The sequence below is a fragment of the Lynx canadensis genome, chromosome C1 (assembly GCF_007474595.2).
Source record: "Lynx canadensis isolate LIC74 chromosome C1, mLynCan4.pri.v2, whole genome shotgun sequence".
NCBI classification, from domain to species: domain Eukaryota; kingdom Metazoa; phylum Chordata; class Mammalia; order Carnivora; family Felidae; genus Lynx; species Lynx canadensis.
Window position 1 is genome coordinate 78089094 of NC_044310.1, and position 16801 is coordinate 78105894.

Sequence of the window (16801 nt, forward strand, 5' to 3'; positions counted from 1 at the left end):
GGATTCTGGATTTTCCCCTGGTATTTATGTTTCCAAAGATGTTTATCCCATTTTAATAATAAACAAACTGAGGTGTAATGATTTACTCAACTACTCATGCATTCATTCATTCATTCAAGAAATATTTATTGTGAGCCAAGGCACTATTCTGAGTAACTGGGGATAGAGATAAAATCATAATGTTTTTATTCTTGTGTGGGTAGACGAGAAAAATGAAAATGTAAAATGTATACAATGTCACATAGTTGTCAAAGCTATGGAGAAAAATAAACCCGGGAAGACACTTAAAAAGGAATGGTCAGGTAAGGCCTCCTATGTGGGTGATACCTGAGCAGAAACCAGGAGGCAGTGGGGAGCTAGCCTTGTGGGAATGCACCCAAACACCATTCCAGGAAGGGCAAGCCTCTGGATGGGAGTAAGGTGTTTAAGGAGCAGAAAGGAGGCCATAGAATTCTGTGATTTGTTCAGGTTTCTACAACACAAACTGGAGCCACAGTAGTTAGAAATCTACATCTAAAAAAATTTTTTTTCAGTAGTTTTATAACTACTCAGATTTTTTTAAAAATTTTAACGTTTATTTATTATTGAGAGACAGAGAGACAGAGCATGAGCATGGGAGGGGAAGAGAGAGGGGAGACACAGAATCTGAAACAGGCTCCAGGCTCTGAGCTGTCAGCACAGAGCCCGATGTGGGGCTCGAACCCACAAACTGCGAGATCATGACCTGAGCTGAAGTCAGACGCTCAACCGAGCCACCCAGGCACCCCTATAAGTACTCAGATTTTAGGTTTTTTCCCCCTTCGATATATCTTTATTTGAACATATCTAATTATAAGCTGACTTATTAACATGCCTAACTTTTACCATTTTAACAATTTTTAAGCGTACCATTCAGCACATTCTGTGTTGTGCAGCCATCACTACTATCCATTTTCGTAACTTTCTCATCACCCCAAAAATGTCTGTATCTATTCAACACTAACTCCCCTTTCCCCTACACCCTTATCCCTTGTAACATCTACTTTATTTGTCTCTTTGGATTTGTTATTCTAGGTACTTCCTATCAGTGGAAACATATTATGTATTGAGCTTATTTTATTTAGCATGTTTTCAAGGTTCATCCATATAGTACATCCATGTAATACTCCATTATAGTATTAGAATTTCATTTTATAGTTAATATTCCATTGTATGTATGCTGCATTTTATTTACTTTCATCTGTTTATAATGGTTATGAGTGTAGAGCCTACTTAAGATTTTTTCTCTCCCTCTGCCCCTTCCTAGCTCAAACACTCTCAAAATAATAATAATAATAAAAATAATAATGGTCATGTTGTTTCTACCTTTTGGCTATTGTGAATAATACTGTTATGAACACACTGGTGTACAAACATCTGTTTGAATCTCTATTTATTTATTTACATTTATTTTTGAGAAACAGACAAAGCATGAGCGGGGGAGGGGCAGAGAGAGAAGGAGACACAGAATCTGAAGCAGGCTCCAGGCTCTGAGCAAGCGGTCAGCACAGAGCCTGATGTGGGGCTCAAACCCACAAACTGTGAGATCATGACCTGAGCCTAAGTCAGACACTCAACCGACTGAGCCACCCAGGTGCCCCATGAATCTCTTTAGTATATACCTAGAAGTGGAATTGCTGAATCATATGGTAACTCTGTTCAACTTTTCTGAGGAACTGCCAGAACTTTTCACAATGGCTGCACCACTTTACATTCCCAACAATGTATGAGTTCCAATTTTTCCATATCCTTGCCAACACTTTCAATTGCCATCCTAATAAGTGTGAACTGACACCTTATGGCTCAGGTGTTACTTTTCATACTGATACTACAAAGAGTCAAAATTTGCAATCTATCTTCAATAAATGTATATATTTTTAGTTTGGGTTCTACTGGTTGTTTTTTGACCCACTTCTAAATTTATACCACAGATCATCAACCAGCGGTGATTGCCATTCTCACTCCTCCTTACAGGGCACATCGGCAACAACTGGAGACCTTTGGGTTGTCACAACTGAAGGAGGGGTGGTTACTGGAAATCTAGTGGGTATAAGCCAAGGATGCTACTAGACATCCCTATGATGTACAGGACGCTTCCTGCCACAATTTGGCCTCAAAAGTCAATAGTGTCAAGGTGGGACAGACTCTGGATATGACTATCTTGTCATATATTCATATACCTTATAAAGTGTCTTAAACCCTTTAGGAATAAAGCAGAATATATAGTGAACTACTGCTTCTGAACTAAATGATATTAACATTGTGATAAGATGCAGAAAGCATAACTTTCTTTTCACAATAGCACATTCAAATTAGATATCTGAATATATTTATTAACTAGTTGCTAATCAATCACCTAAAATGCAATGTGAGATGAAAATATCACTATTAATATTTCAAACACCATGTTTCTTGAAGAAAGTAACAAATCTAGGTATGTTACCTTGCACTAAATTGAAAAATGTCATGTACCGGCTCTTGTTTGGCACTAATTATACATGGGGTGGGCCAGGCAGATATGGTCCCTCTACCCACGGAACACAAACCTCATTAGTGAATATGTGATATTAAGCCACGCATTTTTTTAACAGTGTTTTCATGCCTCTCCCCTTTTAGGTTGAATCGTTTAAGGAAACAGAATCTTATAAATGAAAACTTTAATAATTGTTTAAAGCAAAGGCACAAGTAAACATTTCAGGTTATCATACAATGTTATAATAAGAAATTCCAACAGTAAAATGAAAAACATTACACTTGTGCATCTCTATAGTATATCGAATGCATTATTCTATCATCTTTTTCTTTGGAGTGAAAAGAAAGGATAGGTACGGTACATCAATGAAATGTGATGTAAAAAGTTGGATATAAATAGCATCCACTCCACTTTTAACCAGGAATTTTAATTTCAGGAAAATGAATTCAATTAAAATTAATTAGTTTAAAAAACTGTTTTGTTAATGATAGAGCAGCAATAACTTTCAGGCTAAAGTACACTTTAATAAAGTAAATCAAACAATTTCCTAAACCATTAGCTGTTGACGTCTGGTACTACGCAATAATCAAGCTGGCCACGAAAAGGGCTTTACCAAAATACAATTCATATACTTATTTTACTTTAAATCTGAAAATTTTAATGTATTATATAAAAGATAAAGGAGGAATATGGAACCAATTCATTTATGATGTTAGAAATAAAATACTTTAAAAGGCCTAGACTTTGTTTTCAAAGGCACTATCTGGAGAGTAACAAGCTGCAAGCTCTGAGCTAAGACAAAGTTGGTTTTTTTTCTTCCAAACTAGCTCGCCAGTTAATGAGACTTGATGTCTCAATTAATCATCAAACACTGAGTATGTAATACCATTAGGGAAGAATTGTGCAATGTTTTATCTTTGACTGCTTTTTCGGGAAGAAGAAAATTTACCAATGATTTTAAAAAGGCTGTTGAAATATTTGCTTGATCTAAAGTTCTGTTCATCACCTCAATTCAATTTCCACTTTATTCAGATCACCTGTAGCCTCTACCTTTAGCGTTTCAACCTAGATAACAATGACATGAAGGTAGCTATCCTGAGAGAGTACTTTTTTGTGTGATTTGTTATTTTATTCAACTTTTTCCTCCCTGAATATTCTTCAACTCTAGCTGTTTAACTGAGTAACATTTAAATGACACAAAGTACCAGAGACTAAATAAAATCTATCAAGAGACATTTTCCAATACCTCAGAAGTCTTAATTTGAATGTCAAATTAGGGCATAGTACCTATTGCATCCAAAAACCAGGAAGATTTTAAACCTTTCTAAGGAGTATTTGAATCAAAGCTCTTGCATGAGACGATTGTTGTTTTCGCTTTTTTTCACTGTCCAAATTATAAGAATATCAATGGATTAAGGTTTTATTTACCATGATTCTTTTAAAACCTAATTCCTAACCAGAAAACAGTACTTAGAAAATGCTCTGAGAATATCTTTCAAATTTACCACAATTCTAGAAGAGGTCCTTAAAGTCAAATTAAAACATTGACTCATTGAGGCATACCCTAAAGGTCAATACGCATGCTTGAAAGAACAGTGCTGGGATTCTGGAATTCTTCCCTGTCTTCTCCAATTCCAAAGGTACAGACATCCTTCCAAAATTTTCGGTGGCATCAAAGACTTCATGATATAAAACAGCTGGAACATTTTCCATTTTGAATAGTTATGAGTTTAAGAATCACTAGGACATTTTAGGCTTCCACACCATTAGTTCAACAGCAAAAGCAAATAGTTCAACCTTCTACTAAGACAAACTTAAGAATTAACCTACATTTTACAGTATCTAAACCAAGGGTCCACAGACTTTTTCTCTAAAGCGCCAGATAGTAGTTATTTTAGGCTGTTTGTGCCATACAGTCTCTGTTGAAACTACCCAAGCCTGCCATGGTAGCACAAAAGCAGCCATAGACTATATGTAAATGGATAAGCATGGAGGTAAGGTCCAAAAAATTTTGTGTATCGACACAATTTCATATGATTTTCATGTGACACAACGTTATTGTGTTTTTGATTTTTCTCCCCAAGTATTTAAAAATTAAAAACCACTCTTATTTTTGTGGGTCATGTAAAAACAGGAAGCTGGCTCAAATAGGCTCATGGGCTGTAGCTGCTGACCCTTGGTCTAGATCATTTAGATTTCTTAATGTGGGGGTCAAAGCAATCATGTAGCCATGACTCATCTCATTTTACCTGGGCATCAAGAGCCTCTAGGCTAACAGTACTGAACCCCAAAAGAGAATCCCAAAAGCACGGGTCAGATGATTCTAGTAACAGTATCTACACTCATAAGCTGTGTAGAGTTTATGAGTGTTGATACTAATATCTATACATAGATATAGATCTATATATTCAGGAAACATTTCAATCACATTGTCAGAAAAGTAGAGAATTGAGAAATCCATTAGCTGAGGCTTTTCAGCTTGGTGTCAGACATATTGATTAACATTTTGGCTCTGCTACTTACTGATTTGTGACCACAGGTAAATTAATCACTAGAATTTAACCTGGTGATATGGACAAAACAGGCATATTTTCAAGCTTGTTTCTCAAGCCTACAAAAGGCTTGCTGGAAAAGCCTACTCCATGATATACCATAAGGCTTAACTCCTAGTTTTAGGTACAAAACTATTTTGTCTTTTCTATTCCATTCTGTCATATAAAATTTTTTCCTGCATGCAACATATTGTGCAAAGTTGCATCTCCATATATACAGAATTCTACTCTTCTTATCCTTGAAGGCCATTTTTTTCATAGGCTGCTGAAGAAAATGAGAGTGGAAAGCATCCAATCAACACATTCTTGTTATCTTTACACAATCTAAGTGTAATATGGTATTCCACCAATCTATCAATGACAGGCATTCAGATTTCTAGGAAAAAAGTCTAGACGATAAAAATGAAGAACTGGTAGGAAAGAATTCTTATGGCTTCATCTATGGATTAGTAACAAGAGAATCTGAAGATAACGCTTGTAGATTATTTGCAGATATAATTTTTGTGTATCTTGGACATCAGTCCATTGCTTAAATTATATTAAGTAGATATCAGCACTAAGTAATATGTGCTATAACCTCTTTAATCATGAAAAATTTATTAGTTATATACACATGAAGTAAAATATGTCACCAATAGTGTTTTTGAAGCAAGCATTAGTTAACTTATGAATCTGCTAGTGTTGAATACTAAGCAAAATACTAAAGCTATTAAAATATTAGTGTTTGGTTTCATTTTCAATTTTCTTTTAACCTATTATTTACAGAAGTCCTGTTAGAATGCTGAAGGCAGTCATTTTGCAACACATACATTCTCCATATAAAATGATGTTCAGTGCTGGGTGATACAGATTTATAAATATGGACAACACAATTTATTTGTAGTTAACCTACTACTCTGACCAGTAGGCAACGCATGGAAGCATCATATGCACATAAAAGTTAGAAATTAAAACAAAACTTAAAACTCTCAAGACAGATGACCATAATTTTGTGTTTGTAAAATTATATGGAAAAAAAGCCTTTGTGGTTGGGAGCTTTCAGTGGCCCACTACTAAAACAGTAACTTTAACTGGAAAAAAAAATTCCCCCAACACAAAAACACAAGATTATATGTATATCCTGGTCAAATGTTTACAGACAGCTGCTATGAAAACAAATTGATAAACATAATAATTTGTTGAATGAGCGTGAAATATTGCACAAAAGCAGTTTTGTCTGAAGAAAATCCAATTTTCCATTGTTCTGAACTTGAAAATGCTTCCCACATATAGACATAATTGAATTTTCTAAATAAGAAACATTAATATTCAGTAATACTGTTAGAATCTTATTTTTCCCATTAACCATATTCCAGTCTACTTTATGGCAATGGTAAGTCAGTGGTGAAGATTTGGCAAAGATAAAAAGGCAGACTGTAAAATATATATATATATATATATATATATATATATATATATATATGTATGTATATACGTATGTACATATGAAACAGATATGTTCCAAAAACACTTAATCATATGATAACCGGTCCCTTAAAAAACCCCACAGTCTAGTTCACAGTGATGGTCAGACAGTGGTTGAGTACGACTCTTTTCTTGGGGACTGCTCCTTTCGAGCCACTTGGTTGCTGTCTCTGGTCTCCAGCACACTGTCTTCTGTTTCGCTTTCACTACCATCTGCCACAGCAGGGTCCAAAGACGTTGGGCCAGATTTTCCGTGCAAAGGAAAACCAACACCACTCTCCTGTAAAGAATTATCTATAAAATCTTCATCAGAGGAATGGAATGATTCATCATCTCCTATTAAATGGTTGACAATGTGGATTCCATCAAAAGGAGGCTGGCCTGAGAAGACCCTCTGTCCTTTTAGGCACCTGAGCTGTCAAAACAAAATCCAAGTTAATATTCTCAACTGGAGGAAACACAAACACCAAGAAAGCAAATGTTTCATGTTTAAAAGAGAAGATGCCTTGATTTCTTTTCCATTTATATATAAAATAGTTAACTACTAATTTTTGAGTGCCTCCTATATGTTATGTAATGGGGATATAACTTATTTTAATTGAATGATCACAACAGTCCTATGTGGTAGATTTCATCATCCCCATTTAGAGATTAGGAAATGTAAACTCAGGTAGAATAACTTGCTGAGGACATATTTCAACAACTAACACAACATGGACAATCTTGTTACTGTCCCTGGATTATTTTGAGGTAAATCCCAGACATTCTGTCAGTTTACCTGTAAATATTTTAGCATGCATCTCTAGAAGATATGGACTTAAAGACCATACTCTGAACTATCATACACACTGACTTTGAGAGCGTGACTCCATAATTCTGTACAAAAGATGAAAATTTGCTATGAGTCTTCATCCTATTATAATATCCCAACGACAACCAAAGACTCACTCCAGGGCAGGAATGCTTCGTCCCACTAGTTAGATTTCTCTCTGCATGGGAGGAATGCCAGTAAGTAATATCATTTGCCTTCTCTCCCCTACTCATCCTTAGGAGAAGGAGCAACTTCTCTCATGAGGCAAGAGGGGAGAAGAATGACATGTATTGCTCACCTATTTCTCTTCTCTTTCCACCTTCAGATCCAACTTTTGGCTATCCCAGGAGTTTCACACAGCCAGACCTTCACATGGGAAGGGCTGTGGATGTTATATGCTACCTGTTACTGGGTGGGAAAGTCTAATTCTAGAGCTCAGCAATGAAAAACCCATTGTTGTCATACTTCTAAACCACATTTTCCAAAACCAGCTTTATCAGGATTAGAAGCGATTTCTTTGTATTATCTCCCACTTCTTTGCCTAAGTTCTCACAAATTCCCAAATCCACAACCATGGATCCTACCATTTCTACTACCATATAATTGAGACATCAGCCCTGTTCTCAAAAGCTGAGGTTTTAAATATGAAATTTAATGCTGATATTGTCAGTTGTTTTATTTCTCCCACACACCATGCATTTTCTCCTACAATAGAGCAGAAGAGTTAAAAACAAAAACATTAAGAGAAAAAAACTATCAAAATTACCTTGACTTGCAAGAATTTTTGCTGAAATACATCCCATGCCTTCTACCCTTACCATTACTATCAACCTTCAACTTTGTTTCTCAGGGACAATTTCCTGGTCACTCGCTATCTTTCAAATCTTAAGATAAAGCCTATGTGAAATATTCAGGAAATGTTACATATACTTTCAAAACTAACGGTTCTGAGAGTAAAGAGATTACAGCCTTGCCATAACACCTTCCAGCTTCCCCGACAGACTTCCAGGAAGAAGTGAAGAAACCTCAGCACTTCCCTGCTGGTGTGGGAACAATGGGAAACAAGAGGGATGCTGAGACTCAGTACAGCAATGTCTGCCTCAGGCAAACCTTCACCCACAAAGGAAGTCCTATGCCCTAAGTCAAGAGAACGAAATTACAGTGAGGTACAGTGTAATTTAAGTAATACCTTTTCCCCTGGCAGAGCAGAAAGTTTTTAGGGAAACTAAAAGTTTTAAGTTTTTAGGGAAAGGGCACAGAGCACCACAAAGACCTCCCCTTAATTGTGATACCCACTGCATTACTACAACTGCCACGTTCTGATGCAATATCCTATCACCATATTGCAACACATGATTTATAGCTCCAAGTGTTAAATTAAGTCAGTTAATCTCTTCCTTTCTTTTTTCCCAGACCCTTTTGAAGAAATAATATGGAACATGTGTCTTCCTTTTTCCCTGGCTGTTACAAAAGGAGTGTGGCAGAGGAACCACAACTTCCCAATTGTTTGGAAAGCCGTAGCTCTAACAAATTTATTGCATTTAAAAAACTACAGCCTCATATCAGATGTAATAAGTGACCTCAAACATTATATAAAACTAACTCCAGGTTGAAGGGTTATTTCCTCAATGTCAAGGGGATGCAATTAAAGCTTCTTTACTTGAGAACTGCTAATAAAGAATAGCAACAGCATAAAGGAATTTTGGGAGAGAAGAAAAAGGTGAAGGTAAGGGACTGTCTGGTAAAACTGAAGCTATCCCTTAGTTATATCCTGGACCTAGGAGTGTGCACACCGGTCCTGAGAGGGACAAGGCCTGTATAGGCCCTGAAAGTGGACATTCAGGCAAGGAATTCCAGGGTACTGAGAACCCATAATGCACTCTCTAAGGGCCTGAACTTCAGGTCAGGATGTCCTGGGGGAATCCTCATCCCATGAAGAGAGGTTTGGCTGGAGGAAGGCCAGAGCTGGGCCTTCTAAAGTGTAAAATCTTGGGTGTCTGGATCTAAGAGCTGTACTGCTGATCCTTATCACAAGACTTTCAGAGCTAATTATATTTAAACAACAAAAACCAGACTATTAATCTTTTCAACCCCACTCCCCCAAAAAACTTCCATGGACATTATTATTATTGGTATAAAATTAGATTAGCAAAGCTCAATATACAGTCCACTGATCATCTGCATCAGGATAACCAAGGGTGATTATTAAAAATTGCAGAATCTCTCCCCAGATCTAAGGAATCAAAATCTGAGAATGAAACATTTTTTACAAACATCTCAGAAGATCTTGATACCTCAGTTTGAGAATCACTGTGGTAGATCTTCTGCTCAAACCAAATGGGCCTGAGTGAGAAAGGAGATGATTTACCTGAAATGGAACTCTTAATTATTCACAATAAAAGACTTCTATGGGGTGCCTGGGTGGCGCAGTCGGTTAAGCGTTCCGACTTCAGCCAGGTCACGATCTCGCAGTCTGTGAGTTCGAGCCCCGCGTCAGGCTCTGGGCTGATGGCTCAGAGCCTGGAGCCTGTTTCCGATTCTGTGTCTCCCTCTCTCTCTGCCCCTCCCCCGTTCATGCTCTGTCTCTCTCTGTCCCAAAATAAATAAACGTTGAAAAAAAAATTTTTAATAAAAAAAAAAAAAATGAAAAAAAAAAAAGACTTCTAAACCATGAACAACTGCCTATGTGGGTGTGGTATATAGAAATGGACACCATCTTTCAGTAGTACAACCAAGCTGTTCTGAGCCAACTCCACTATGTGGTGGTTGAAACAAGAAGCTGTCTGTTTAGTTTATGTGCTGACAAAGTGAGCACAGAGCAGTTCACTTAAATGCCTTCTCCTGAAACTTTCTCCTGCTATAGGGTAAGGTTTGGCAGCGTATATGTTCAAAAGACCAGAATAATTCTGATGCACATCCCAGAGTGAGGACCACTACCTGATAGGCAGAGTTTTGCTTGGTTGGCTTTGCTTGCTCTTTTGGGTCAGACATGGGATGAGGAATCTGACAAAAGCTATGGACTCACTCTCTGTCTTGAAAAGTACACATACGTACTTTAGCATACCCTCTGTGGCCCTTGTCTTTTCTAATTTTTGGTTAAAGACTGTTGGAACATCATTATAAAACAACAAAACGTAACTTTATGAAATGCCAGTAAACACACTCATATTGTGAAAAAGATTTAAAAAGTATTATTTTTCAAGGTGAATTAGAATAGGTTTCAAAGTCACTGAATGTGAACGGAAGTACTTTTGAGATTCACCAAGGAAATAGAAGCACCAGGAATCTTTGGAATTTTAAGCAAAGGGACTCTTCTCTGGTGATCTTAGGATTTCCCCCAGAGAAGGCTCTCAGCTAGATCACAGTCAATGAACCCTACCCAGGCATTCAGGACTTCCCTGCCAGCTTAAGTTCTCCAGGCCTAGAATTGAGCAGGGAGTCAAATGTTAGCAGGCATTTGGGGGGTGGGTGGAGGGGAAGCATCTAAGAGATGCTGGGGGTAGGGGGAGAGGCAACTAGGAGGAAATAGACTATCTGGGGAAAAGAAAACTCTTTAAAAATCATTTATTTCCTCTGAAGAAACAGCTTCCATGTAAACAACAACAACAACAAAAAAAAACAAAAAACAATCTCAGGATAGGCTAAAAAAGAGAGGTTTCAGACATGTATTTCTCTGACCTGAAAGACATGAGCTTTGAGATTAAAAAGCCTGTCAAGTATCCATCACAGTGGATAAAAGTACACTTATACCATGGTACCTCACAATGAGATTTCAGGACACTGGGAACAAAGAAAAGATAAAGCATCCAGCCAAAACAAAAACATTTTTTAATATAAAAGATTAAGAATCACAATGATATTAATTCTCAACTGTAAAGACAGTAGAGCAGGTTCTTTATAATTCTAAGAAAAAATTTCCAATATGTATTTTTACAAAATTGTAATTATCTTAAAAAATGTCTTAAATACTGGGAATAAGTTAGTGGACTCCTGTGTTGTCTTGTCATCACCTAGCTATTTGGAAGCAAACGAAAAAGGATTTTTATTTTTATATATTTTTTCTTAATAAATATCACATTTATTTTCAATAGTTTTTATTCTGCTACCAGGAATATTTGAGCATGCCTACTATATATAGCCTTGGCCAGCATGACCATTACACATTTCCTCCATTATAAGAGGCACTATTATTGTCATTGTGTTTCTTTGACTACTGCTGGGATGGTTGAGATTCTCTTTTGTTTTCTTTTTATTCCAGTATAGTTAACATACACTGTTATGTTAGTTTAAGGTGTTAACTATAGCGATTCAGCAATTCCATACATCACTCAGGGCTCATCACAATAAGCCCTTAATCTCCACTCCTCCATCCCCATCACCTCTTTTACCCATCCCCTAACCCACCTCTCCTCTGCTAACTATCAGTTTGGTCTGTATAGTTAAGAGTCTCTTGGTTTCTCTCTCTCTAGAAAAAGGATTTTTAAATAACTTTGGCCTACTGAACTAGAAGATGTTTTAGAAAAATATAATACATAATCTAATTCTGTCCTTCAGATTACTTTATTCTTACACATGAGTACATGTGAGTACACATGAGTACTAAAATAACAAGTTTACTGTGTAATAAAATGTTTCCTTCTAATGAATGCCTTCTAATTTCTGTAACATTTAAAAATAACTTGGGATTTTAGGCATTAAGTAGATTTGCCATTTGCCAAATATCAGCTAAAAGAACCAAAACCTACCACAAAGATGATGTGACAGACTATTCAACTCGGTGAGTCACTCTGGAGTCCTTACTTCTGTCAGAAAGTTGGTGATGTTAAGAGCATCCTTTGACTTCCTAATTCTTTAGACCACAATTTATAAATTGTGTTATGTATAAGAACCACTTGGGAATATTAAAAATGTGTAGATACTTGGGCCCTCTTCTCAGACACCTGGATTCAGCAGGTGGGGCTCTGGAGTCTGTATTTTAAACAAGTACCTCAGATAATTCTGAATAGGATGATCCATAGATCACATTTTGGAGACACTGGTCTAAATGGATCATACTTAGGGATGTACTATATTAGAATCATGTTAAGAAAATCTGGTATGGATAAATAAATTTGAACTTAAGATGTTCTTATTAATTTATCACTGCCATCATCACAATGACCACTGTTGAATTTTAAAAATATGATGGCCTGATCTGGACACACAAACAAGTAGGGGGAAAAAAAAACAAATAAAAATACAAAGAACTATGAGGGTAGTAAATATTTTAAGATATGACACTTCACCATCTAGTTTCAAATCTGGTTCCCATGGGTGTTTCAGGGGATTCATCACTAAGGAACACCATCCAGTTTTAGACATCCCAACATCCTCTGTCTATATTAAAGTGAGAGACCATGTGTGTTTATAAACAGAGTCAGAACCTTCTCTTCTTTTCCTCCTATCAAATGTCAACCTTTAAGTTAAAATTTTATTCTGAGGATCAGCTTCATATCCAGGTGACAGACAATACCTTTTAAAGATAATATGTCCAACCTTAGGAGTATAGTTCTAGCTTTACAGGCCTTGATAGAAAAAAATATTTCTTAATATAACTCAACAGTCATATGAGAGAAACACATATAGGTGACTGTATCTGTAGGAGGGCGTGAGGAAGCATTTTGTACAATAAGATATAATTTGCAATCAGTGAGGACAATGCTACAATGATAAGATACCTCTAATACACTTTGATTTTTTTATCTAGATTAGTAATTTTAGGCTGATTTCTGCAACACAAAATTAACATTTTAAAATAAAGCTTAAATTTAAAGAATGTCTTTCTTTTTTAACAGAATCTATTTTTTTAAGTTTATTTTTATTTATTTCGAGACAGAGATAGAGAGCAAGTGAGGGAGGAGCAGAGAAAGAGGGAGACTGAATCCCAAGCAGGCTCTGCACTGTTAGCACAGAGCCTGATGTAGGGCTCAAACTCCCAAACTGTGAGATCATGACTTGAGCCTAAGTCCAGAGTCAGATGCTTAACTGACTGAGCCACCCAGGCACACCTAAATTTAAAAAAATTCTGTTTGGAATTTCATGTATTAAAAATGATTAGGTACTACTGCCAATGTTTTCAAAAACATCCCCATGATTATCTTATCAGACCTTGGTACTACCACTGTTAGTCTACTGCTTCTTTTGGATCTAGGCTCTATCATCAGAACAGCAGAAAAGTTTTACTGTAATTGTGCTCCAGTTTTAGACAGGTCTCAAAGTCTGTATCCAGGGAAACTCAGGAGCTTTAACACACATGCAATGAAATATACCTTTAAGAGTGGAATCCTTTCCAGGTCTTTAAGTAGGGTCCTGATTTCTCTCTGAATACCTGAGTCTGTATCAATTATTTTTTCTGGTTAGAAAGTATCACATGGTATCACACATCAGAAAAGCCCCATTAGAGAGGTGAAGTATGTGCTCAAAGTATGGAGGCAACAGACAGCATAGTAGGTCTGAGGAACTGTTAAAGCAGTTTAATATTAGGCTCTTAGGGATGTGTGAAGATGGGGGATGTGACATACAGGAATCTTAAAGGCATATTGTTAAGTCAAAGAGGTCAATCTGAAAAGGCTACATTAGGGGCGCCTGGGTGGCTCAGTCGGTTAAGCGTCCAACTTCAGCTCAGGTCACGATCTCGCGGTCCGTGAGTTCGAGCCCCGCGTCGGGCTCTGGGCTGATGGCTCAGAGCCTGGAGCCTGCTTCCGATTCTGTGTCTCCCTCTCTCTCTGCCCCTCCCCTGTTCATGCTCTGTCTCTCTCTGTCTCAAAAATAAATAAACGTTAAAAAAAAATTAAAAAAAAAAGGCTACATTAGTGTATGATTCCACCTATATGACATTTTGAAAAAGGCAAAATTATCGAGACAGTACATAGATCAGTGGCTGCCAGAAGTTCAAAGGGAGGGAAGGAATGAATAGGTAGAGAACAAGGGTTGTTAGGCAGTGCAACTATTTTGTATGACAATGTAATGGCAGACACGTATCATTAAACATTTGTAAAAACCCACAGAATGTACAGTCCAAACAGTGAACCCTAATGTAAATATGGACTTCAGGAATGTATCAATATTGGCTTATCAGTTATAACTTATATATGACACTAGCACAAGATGTTAATATCAGAGGAAACCAAGGGAACCCATTGAAGGAGAATATTCCTGCATTTTCTGGTCAATTTTTCTGTAAACCTAAGACTGTCTTCCATAATGAAGTCTATCAATTAAAAAAACTAGATGTTCTGTGATTTTTTTTGTGGCCACTATACTATAATATCTAAACTGCTTGAGAAAACTCTGAGACTATGTCTGTTCCAAGAAAATGTTTAGGCTCATGTTGTGTGTGTGTGTGTGTGTGTGTGTGTGTGTGTGTGTGTGTGTTTGCTTTGTTTGTTTTTAAAGATTTTATATTTAGGTAATCTCTATACCCAGTGTGGGACTTGAACTCACAACCCTGAGATCAAGATTTGCATGCCTTACCAACTGAGTCAGCCAGGCTCCCCTAGACTTTTTTTTTTTTTTTTAAAGGATACAACACAGTAAAGCACATGGATTTTAAGTGTACAGGTTGATAAATTTTTACTTATGTCTATGCCCATATAACTACCACCCAGATCAAGATATAAAACATTTCCAGTACCCCAGGAGGCCCCCTTGTGTCCTCTCCTCACCTGGGGATTACCTTCAAAGGTAACCACTATTCTGACATCTATCACCAAAGAATAGTTTTGCCTGTTCTCGGACCTAATATAAAGAATCATATGGTATATAATCATTCGTGTCTGGTTCCTGTTACTCAACATTATGTCTGTGAGATTCACCCATGATGGCATGGATAGCAAAGTTCATTCTTTTTCATAATATTCCATTATGTAAATATGTCACAATTTATTTATTCATCTTATGTTAATGGCCACTTGTGCTGTTTCCAGCCTATTACATATAATGCTGCTATGAATATTCTTATGTTTTTTTGATGAATATAAGCACTCATTTCTCTTGAGTATATACCCAGGAGTATAACTGCTGGGTCACAGAGAATATGTGCATTAAGCTTTAGTAGATATTTCCAAACTATTTTTTAAAGTGTTGTAACATAAGCTCTTTAATTTCTGCAAGAGAACTTTGCCTTACTTTCTGCCAGGTTGGTTGTCAAAGCAAATTAATGGCCCCTTAACTGATCATATTGAATAACTTCATTATAGATTCTTAGTAGTGGTGGTACAAGTTAGTAAAAGCACTTCTGAAAATGGTTTGACAGTATTTACTAAAGTTGAACATAGGTACATATCCTATACCTAGAATAGCTAAATTACAGTTTGCTTGGCACAGTCCTAGATTATACCTGCTGCCACAATGTAATTATTACTGGTATCCTATCTTCATTCTCAAAAGTGTCCTGGTTTTAACAATAAATTGTAACAGTCACCCAGCAATCCCATTCCTAAGCGTAATGAACAACAGAAACAAGTATAATACAGACTTGTAATAGGGTTCATGGCAATTTTATTCATAATAATACCCAATGGAAATAACCCAAATGTTTATAAACAATAGTATGATTAAATAAATTATGGTATATTCATACAATGAGACACTATACAGCAACAAAAATGAACAGATTACTGCTGCAGGGAACAACATGGATAAAGCTCACACTGTTTAGCAAAAGAAGCCAAACACAAACAAATGCATTCTGTGTGATTTCATTAGTATAAGGTTAAAACTAGTCAGTAAGTGGGAAGAATGACAAGAAGACTTCTGAAATGCTGGCATGTTCTAGTTCTTGATCTAGGTGGTAGTTAAATGGGCACATTCATTTTTGTGATAATTTATCAAGCTAGACACTCATGATTTGTATATTTTTCTGTATATATCTTATATTTAAAGAAAAATATCTATTAAATAAAAGCCTAAGACATAATATCTATGGAAGACTGCTGGAAAGGCATATAATTGTCACTAGTATTTCTGAATTCTATTTTGGGATCTCACCAATCACTAATTATGTATTTGAACTCCACTGCTTTAGTCCATTATACAATTGCTCTTACTTAGATGTTAGGCCATTAGCCTAACACCTTCCTATTCAGTTCATTTTTCTACCCCAATGGCAGACCAGTAAAAGAAATGTATTTCAAAGTTAAGAAAGAGGAAGAGAAGAATTGGTCTGGTTTTGTCTTACTAAAACCATGAATCTTCAGTACGTTATGTTCCCTGCTTTGTACTAGCTACCAAATATGTGGCTCACATTGATACCATATGCATTTCTGTGTGCTAATAGGAATGTTGATTTTACTAGATTTTGCTTTAGAACTAATTTTTTTTTAACTATCAGAGTGAAGCATCCGATACTGCCATTTTTGTAAATGAAAGTCAAGTATCAGCAATTTAATTTGGTTTGATTAACCTAATATCCAGTTATTTCTGTATTATGTATATTCATGCAAA

General features: G+C 36.4%; 1 protein-coding gene across 3 annotated transcripts in view; it reads right to left on the minus strand.

Annotated features, from left to right (window-relative positions):
• Nucleotides 1–2658: 2658 nt before the first annotated feature.
• EVI5 (ecotropic viral integration site 5) overlaps nucleotides 2659–16801 on the minus strand; it is a 237856-nt gene continuing 223713 nt past the window's right edge. For all 3 annotated transcript variants that reach the window (XM_030323539.1, XM_030323540.1, XM_032594340.1), the window contains one exon: nucleotides 2659–6922. In XM_030323539.1, coding sequence (XP_030179399.1) covers nucleotides 6611–6922 — 312 coding nt within the window. In that variant the 3' untranslated portion in view covers nucleotides 2659–6610. The remainder of the gene's footprint in view (nucleotides 6923–16801) is intronic.